This window comes from Cibotium barometz, chromosome 6 (genome assembly GCF_041138505.1).
Source record: "Cibotium barometz isolate CiBa-2024 chromosome 6, ASM4113850v1, whole genome shotgun sequence".
In the NCBI taxonomy this organism is placed as follows: domain Eukaryota; kingdom Viridiplantae; phylum Streptophyta; class Polypodiopsida; order Cyatheales; family Cibotiaceae; genus Cibotium; species Cibotium barometz.
This window is the reverse complement of record NC_141051.1, coordinates 26556914-26565645: the sequence shown is the minus strand read 5'-3', so window position 1 is coordinate 26565645 and position 8732 is coordinate 26556914. Positions and strand designations below refer to the sequence as shown.

At 37.5% G+C, this 8732-nt stretch overlaps 1 protein-coding gene across 4 annotated transcripts; it reads right to left on the bottom strand.

Moving 5' to 3' along the window:
* Positions 1–1588: 1588 nt before the first annotated feature.
* Positions 1589–4389, bottom strand: LOC147637581 (uncharacterized). 4 transcript variants are annotated; one of them, XR_015266057.1, is made up of 3 exons: positions 3534–4388; positions 2701–2776; positions 1589–2601 (listed from the first exon to the last, which is right to left on the bottom strand). XR_015266057.1 is itself a non-coding variant. In XM_086799388.1 (2 exons), exon 1 carries the CDS (start codon positions 4282–4284, stop codon positions 3538–3540), a length of 747 nt encoding a protein of 248 aa, XP_086655514.1. In that variant the 5' UTR covers positions 4285–4388; the 3' UTR covers positions 1589–2776; positions 3534–3537. The 4 variants fall into 4 exon arrangements, 3 of the variants coding, with proteins under 3 accessions (XP_086655514.1, XP_086655516.1, XP_086655515.1); XM_086799388.1 differs by having other exon boundaries at positions 1589–2776; XM_086799390.1 differs by lacking the exon at positions 2701–2776 and having other exon boundaries at positions 1589–2163; positions 3534–4387.
* Between the last annotated feature and the right edge of the window lie 4343 nt (positions 4390–8732).

Genomic DNA, 8732 nt, shown 5'->3' with positions numbered 1-8732 from the left:
TTTAACTTATTGTGTACTGATCAAGGATCCAGTTACCTTCATCATCTCTCTTGTTAAACACCTCCACTGTGTGAATATTATTGATATTCCTCCTTCTTGAAGACATCTAAATTAATAAAGCTAGACTGCATGATTAATAAATATATATGTTAGATTATAAGCAATAAATAAAGATTAAAAAATAAAAAATAAACAACAACTTACTGCTCACAACCTTGTTGCTCATGTGAAAATAAACAACACATCAAGACAAAACATAAACAAATCCTAAACCTATAATCAATACTGTGGTATTTTATGCCACTTCAAATCATTATTGTGCAAAGAAGATTGTAAGCAACAAATAAAGATTAAAACAACAAGAAATAAACAGCAACTTACTACTTTGATTTACACAACCTTGCTCCTATGAAAATAAATAACAATACATCAAGATAAAATATAAATAAATCCTAAACCTATGATCATTTCCACATCAAGATAAAACATAGATAAACCCTAAACATATGATAATTACTCACAAGAATTTGATGCCACTTCACATCAAGATAGCTATCTATGGTGCAGAGAAGAGAAAGTTCATCTGAGAAAACGGGCATAACTCACAAATGTTTTGTCCAAATGAGATAAAATTTTAGGAGGAGAGAGCTATAGTGGAGAACAACATACTTGTAAATTTTCGTGAGAAAAGAACCAGAGTTGTAGAAGATATGGAGAAATTGACTTCCACCAAAAAAAGAGAAAAAATGAAAAGATAATGAAATGCAAAAGGAGGGAAAGTAAAAAGTTAAACATAAAAAATAAAATTCGGTTTTCAAACTTCCATGTGCTGACCACAAGGTACATCTGACAAGAAAGAATAGTTTATGACATGAAATCTGACATTTCTCAATGGACTCTATTATTTTATTGTCTTAAGAGATTTGGGCAAAGATATAATAAAAAGATCCATGTTACATGGATCTAGAATCCCAGCTCTCTCATTCGTCAGGTCCATCTTTTTTTATTCACTCCTTAAGGGAAAAAATGGAGAGTCCATATTTCTCCTAATGTTGTATTGGAGCTTATGTGAGTACTCACTCCAGTTGTAGATTCTACTTATGGGCATATATTGTGGATTAATCCTTTGGGTGTTGCCACCTCTGCCTCTAGCTTCTGATTTGGTGAACTTTGGATATGAGCTTTCCTGCTTACATTTGTGCTATTAAGAGCTTTTTTGCACCATTTCTAATTGAATTCTTAGCCCTGCCTCAAGTCCCCGAGCCTTGTTCAGCTCTATGTTAAGTTTTCAGTTGGTGTCCTTTTGTTTTAGATAGGCATTGGCCTTGTCCACATGGTTTTGCAAAGTGTCAACCTTTTTGTGTTTTTGTCGAAAGCAAGGCTAGTTGCTGTTGGGTATAAGAATGCATAAGCTCCTCATGTTTAGCCTCCAACATTGCTTTTGAGCCTTGAATGTGTTAAAAGTAAAATCACATAATTTCAAGAAAAACATAGACAAGCTTCCAATAAGCATTGATAGCAAATGAATTCAAAGAATAATATTTGCTATTACTAAAATTTGAAAAAACCACGCTCAAGAAGAGGTATGGAAAGGAACTCATCCGACCTAAACTTTCCAATAGGTAACATGTAACTTTTTGGAAATACAAGAAAGTTTAATAAGGTGGCTTTTAGCGTATTGTCTACTTGATTAGATTAAGGTGAGTCATTTCTCTACTTTGTGACATAAAGGATAAATGAAAAGAGATTATCCATTACAAGCCTGATAATCCAAGCGATTCCAAAGGGGTAGCTTTACCTTATAACCTTGTAAAAAGGCCTCCTTCCTTGAAACACCAAATAATGCCTGATGTGGACACACCACCAAGAAAGTTGCAGTTTCGAAATTGAGGATAATAAGCCTCTTACTGAGCTACCTGTGCCTATACAACTTTTACCATGAGTTCCTGCCAATGTCTTTCCTTCTTTTGCCATTCTGAGGCCAGCCCCTCCTGCTTAGTAACCTCTTTCTAGCCGCTGCCCTCTCAGCAATATGCCCTCCTTCCCTTGCTAAGCATGTTACCATCATTAGAGAAATCACCTTATTCATTGAATGATAGCAATGTAATGCTTCCTCATCCACATTTGGAGTTGCTGGCTTGGCATCATGAACTTCATCATGTCCTGGAAAAAGAAAGCAACATTGCAAAAGATGTACACACCAGTATAAAACAACCCAGATAAGCCAGAATCCACCTGCTCCTTACCACAATCTCCATAATTATAGAACTCCGGAACCACAACATACTGTAAAATGACAACTGCTAATTCTTGCACCTGAAGGTCATCTGCTGCTAAAGGTTGACATTCAACTCTAAGAATATCACTCTCTATAATCAAAGCAAAGGTTTTCGACAACCCTCTGATGTTGTCAAGCTACAGTGGTTCTTCCATAATACTAGCTTTAATGATACGTTATGTGGAAGTACTAGGTTTGCACAAGTGACTACTAGCCTGAAGATTAAATAATGACCAGAAAAGCAGGGTTGGCATTCAGATATTGCTGAAAGTTGTAAGTAAGAAATCGGTGGGATGGCCGACCGCCGACCGGTGTGGGGATGCCTGAAGCACAAATTTGACCCTTGTCTAGCACTGTCCAAATAATGTCATCTCCACAAGGTGTACAAAAATATATATACTTCTACAACAATGCAAGTAAACCTGGTTCTAACATGCTTGAAATTTTTTTCCTCTCTCCTGCCAATTTCCTCCCTTTACACTGCAGGCCTTTTGCTATCTGCACACAAGCATTATCAAACACTGGCCAGTATGAACATGCATGTGCCATCCTGACCTTCCAGCTACCAATTTCCATACATGCAACTGCCTAATGCATGGCCTGTTTGCATCACGGCTCTAACCGAGCACATGACTAGTCCTCAAGTTATCTGAACTTGATATGCCTGATCAGAATGTAATCTCAACAAGGCTAAACCTAAATTGTACAGCGCACAAAAACTCTCATTTAGAAAGCAATCCCAGCCCCAGGTTAACACATGGATTCTATTCTCTTTAAGTGAGAGTATATAAAGATCATGCTCTTACAAAAATGATGTCAATCTATTGAGTAAAACTAAAAGCAGCTTGTTGGACTGTTGGTAAGGTGTGCAGATACATCTTTGTCAACCCCTCACACATATAGTGTTCAAGAACAACAGTGCAATCTTACAATATGGAAGTCTACCAGCTGCATATTCCATCATGCACCGGCAAACGGCTCCATGCAGGCTGCATACTCCATCATGCACCGATTTGTCTATATGCTATAACATACCTACTTGTATCATCAGCATCCAGAAGTTGCAGACCAAACACAAAAAGCAGATAACTGTTGACCATAAAGATTAACAAGAAAAACAGGGAAGAGGACAAGTATTTGTACATCTCCATTATGCATTCATCTTTCATCATTCAGAAAAATCAACCACAATAGGAAGTTTAGGGTAAAACAAAACCTGTTCAATCACAATAGGAAGTTTAGGGTAAAACAAAACCTGTTCAATCTTCATCACCACTTTCATCACTAAAATACCCTGCCTTCTTCTTCTTAACATTTTTAACTTTCTCGTCTTTGAACACGTCACTGCCATCCCCCTCGTGGTCATGATGGGCACGTGAGCTCTGTGTGGCTACAGCAGATGCCCAGCCATCATCTTCAAACTGGACTTCATCATCCGAATGGCCTCTGTCAAACTCCTCATGAAATCTACCCTGCTCTCTCCCCCTCTTCTTAGGGATGGGCCTTTCTCTACTTCCCAAGACATTCTTGGGGCATTCATAAGACAGGTGATCTGCTTCACCACATTCATAGCATCTACTCTTATCTTTGTAGACCCTCTTCTTGATGAACTCTCTGGCACGGCCATTATCCACAGCTATGGAAACCCTAAGGGTTCTTTTGTTAAGAATTTTTCCATCCATGGTGTGCACAGCTTTTTGTGCATCTTCCTGTGAGGTGAACAGGACGAAGGCAACCCCTTTACTCTGCCTGGTCTGCTTATCTTTCATGACTGTGACTTTTCCAATTTTCCCAAAAGTGCTGAAGATCTGGTAGAGATCACAGTTTGTGAGAGAAAAATCGAGGTTACTCACATATACAGTTGATTTTGAAGGGACCAAGCCTCCGCTTCCGCCCCCTGCTTTTCGCCTTCCATGGCTGTTTCTGCTTGTGTTTCCTGCCCCCTTAGATGGCTTCTCGAGGTCTTCTTCATCGCCATAGCCATCCTCATCGCTGCTGCTGTACATGGTGATGGTGGTAATCGCAGAAACTCAGAAGTGTTCACACTGTGCGGTCGGAAGGGCGTGTAAAGCCCTCTACACACTTGGACATGAGGAAGAGTGGACAAATTTTGAAACCAAATACATAGCTACAAACTATAATTAATTATGATTGAGAGAACACTTGACTAATGCTGTAAATCCATAACTTGTTCACTTGGTGTGTGTAATGGAACCTGCTTTGCAAGTGCCTCACGAAGGAAGCATTCTCTCTATGTTTCTATCGAAGAACTCCCCCAATTCCAAATTTGTGTGCTTAAATTATAACATTGCTTAAATTTGATAGAAAATTTCTCGTGGTGCCACATGAGGAATTGGCTTTTATACTTCATAAGCCTTTCCTCACTAGGCCACTTGGGGGTAAGTGAACTGAGGGTGCCCATTGCTAGTTTTAGCTCTTTTATATAGGTGGCTTGGCCTTCTTTGCCGGTTTCCTCATGATATAGGCTTGACACCCAAGATGTGTAAACATCCTTTAGATGCTTACAACATGGAAAGGATGCTTTTATAATATAACCATGTCGTGATGAAGATGTCTTTGATGGGATTAAGCTAATGGGCACTGTGAATAATTGTTTATTGTAGATCCATGTCGGCAAAGCACTCCATGTTAGCCAAAGTGATTAAGCCTTCTTTGCCGGTTTCCTCATGATATAGGCTTGACACCCAAGATGTGTAAACATCCTTTAGATGCTTACAACATGGAAAGGATGCTTTTATTATATAGGTGGCTTGGCCTTCTTTGCCGGTTTCCTCATGATATAGGCTTGACACCCAAGATGTGTAAACATCCTTTAGATGCTTACAACATGGAAAGGATGCTTTTATAATATAACCATGTCGTGATGAAGATGTCTTTGATGGGATTAAGCCAATGGGCACTGTGAATAATTGTTTATTGTAGATCCATGTTGGCAAAGCACTCCATGTTAGCCAAAGTGATTAACGCTTTAAGTACACATGCATACTAGCATCAGTAAAGGGGGGTCCCCCCGATGATTTCATCCAATAACATGAACTAAATAGTAATTTTTGGCACTATGTTATTGTCAATGTGGACTTCCTTATCTCTGGACTTTTAGAAATGTAGGGACAACACCTTGATCTTAAGAAATGACATTTATTCCCTTTCTATGAGAGTCTAAGATTGAGACAACAATATGTAACAGAGCATAATAATCACCACATTAAATAACTCATTAAAAGTACAACAATATATTTGAAAGTTTTTGCACCCTTGAAATGGCGGATTGAGAATGTGGTTGTAATAAAATCAAAGAGTTTGAGCATAATATAGAAATCTAAAGCTATTTGATTCAAATTTAACCGGATTCTGAGTTTGCCCCTATTACCATCATATCTCCCTATGTGACTCTCCCCTCACAAACTCCTAATCTCTTTTTCCTTTGTTTAGAAGGTAATAAGTCCATGTTAGTACAATGGAATAGGATTTCTCCTTCTGCTATGTCTTTTTTACCATCTCAACCTTTTAGGTTATTGAAATGATTAAATTGATTTGTAAGAATGTTGGGACTTTCCCAAGAAGAATTGACTTGAAGACTTCATGTAATTATCCTTTGGCAATCAACTTATAATCCAATTTACTATTCTAGCCATTCATGACTTTTTAATGACTTGGTGAAAATCACTCAATACTATGACTAGTGAGATAACTCTCTCTCTCTACTTGGTTGAGCCTTGTTTTTAATTCCTTTTCCCTTCGTACCACCTTTGTTGGTGGAGGTGCCTTAGCCTTGGACACCTCTTCATGTAGTTTTTTGGTCTTTGTGTCCCTTTTTGCTAAGGCATTTTGATGCATTTCATCTCTTTGGCTATAGAGCTTGAGGTGTGTCTCATGTTCTCTTATTTTCTATTCCACAATCTTCTTCTTGTTATTTGGCCTAGTCACCCTTCCTAGAACAATAATTATTTTATCTATTTTATGCAAGGGACAATAAGTTTTTATAGCAACTCAACATTTTTGGGCAAGTGTTCTTATGTATCTCTCATAGGGTTTGGCATCGACCCATTGATTGTGTTTGTGGTAACATGTGAAGGCAATTATTGGCCACTTCCAGTGAGTTCTTCTCCTTCTCAAGTATCCAAATATGGTGGTTCCCTTGATATGTGAAAAATCATTGGCCACTTCAAGTGATTTCTTCTCTTTTTGAGGTATCTAGATATGGTGGTTCCCTTGATAAACGCAAGAGGTTTAAAGAAGATACTTAAGTACTTATCTTTGCTCCTTGATTTCTAGAAGTTGTTTCAAGTTGTTGCTACATTTTAGTAAAGGTTGGGTTGCAAGATTGGTTTTTGGGAAAAGATCCATGGTTTACCCTTGTAGTAACCTTGAGCCTTTGAGTAGTATCAACCAATATTGAGGTGTTATTTTGGTGTGTTGCTTATGCTTCTTAGATTGTTTCTTAGCCCTAGGTGATGACTTTTTAGGTGTTTATATTTCTATACACCCATCGTAATAGCCAATAACATGCATGTTTTATCCATCATTAACACCTTTAACTAATGTATTGGGAGATGGAAAGTTGAGATTTATGCATTGAATCTCACGTTTAATAAGAACGCATGCTATGACTATCTCTTAGACAACAGTGAAGAAGGTCATCATGAGTAGGCAATCCTACTTTTTAAGTCTAGTTGATTCTATGGATTTCAACTCATCTTTTATCAGAATTGCAGTAGCTTGATTTGACTTGAATAAAGTTGGATCAGTTGATTTGTTTTGAATCATTTGGATTTTGGTTTGTCTAGCCTTTGCTTCACTTGTTCAACCTCTTATTGTTTAGCCATATTTTTTATGGCGGTGAATTGGACTTAGCATAACTTCTTCAATTTTCTCTCATTGAAATGTCCTTGCATCTCTACCCCATCGAAGGTATCAATTTTATGAGTGAGCCCTATGGAGTAAGCTCAATGATTCTATAAGATCCAAGTTGTTCTTTGACTTACATTTTATGCTTCGATAACACCATACATTAGGACTAAGTCCCCTTTTGTTTTATGTTTTAATCCTTGAGATTCTTGTTAAACCATTGCTTCCTTCACAAATTTTCTACCACCATCCCATGGGCTCCTCTCACACTTGTTTTATTGAGTTTTTTTAGATCTATCAGTCTCTATGTTAATGAACAATGTTGAAGCAGAATTGGAGTTATTTTTTATAGTATAAGAAATATGTGTAAAGGTAGAACATTCCTTAGCATTTGATGGTTCATGGATCATCAATTGTGGAGCATCTTGACATATAACTAGTCCAAAGGGCTAGTAAACCTCCCTCAAGCTTTTAGGAAAGTCCATCTTGGTAGTGGCTAGGGACAATTCCAAATGCCTTTACGTACCATTTCTTTTGTTTCTAACAATGGTGATACTAAGAAGTTATCTAATGTCCTTGATGTGCTAAAAATAAAGAGAAATTTGCTATCGATTTACGGCCATAGTTTACCACCGTGACTTGAAGGTTCTCTTCAATAAGGCTGGTGTGCAGTTATCATATATGCTAGCTATAAATAATGTCATAGTTGACCGTGTCTTGAAGGTTTTCTTTAATAAGATTGGTGTGTAGTCATCACATATTCTAGCCACAATGTCATTGGGAGAGGAATCCCATGTTAAACCTTGTATGAGTTGTTGGCTTTTATAGCCTATCGATGTTGGGACAAGAGATTATTTAGTGAGGGTCTTAAAATTCACTAATGGTTTATGAGCCTCTTGAGTTCTTCTCCCCGATTCTTGGTGACTTTATCATGAACCTTAACTGCCTAAACATATATAACATTTGGCTTGGTAGCACTTGTGCTTCTTCAAAAGTTTCAGTCTTGATGAGCTATCTAATGATGAATCATAAGATTCAATGTCACAAGTATGACATATGTGCTAGTTTGTACATCCTCGATATACTCAATCTTACCAGTGACCATGTTTAGTGAAGTATTATTTATTCTCACATCTCCTTTAATATCTAAATATTTGGTACATCCTCAATATACCCAATCTCACCCCCAGTGACCATGTTTATTAAAGTGTACTATGTACTTTCACATCTCCTTCAATATCCAAATATTTGGTACCTACCTTGGGCATCATGGTTGCTAATAAGTGCATTCATTTAGACTCTAGAAGCATCTCATAGGTGATACCATCATTAATGTTTTCCATTGTCGCCTCGCATGAACAAAAACCATTCAATTCCTTGCGTCAGATTCACAAACTTGAACAAAAACCATTCAATTCCTTGCGTCAGATTCATCTCCAAGTAATCCACCAATAGAGTGAGTCTTCCATGTCTTGTTTAACAAACTCGAACAAAAAACTATTCAATTCCTTGTGTCTAATTCATATAGACCACAAGTCTATATTCCATGCTTAGTTACAATTATATGATAATGGCCCCACCTTCT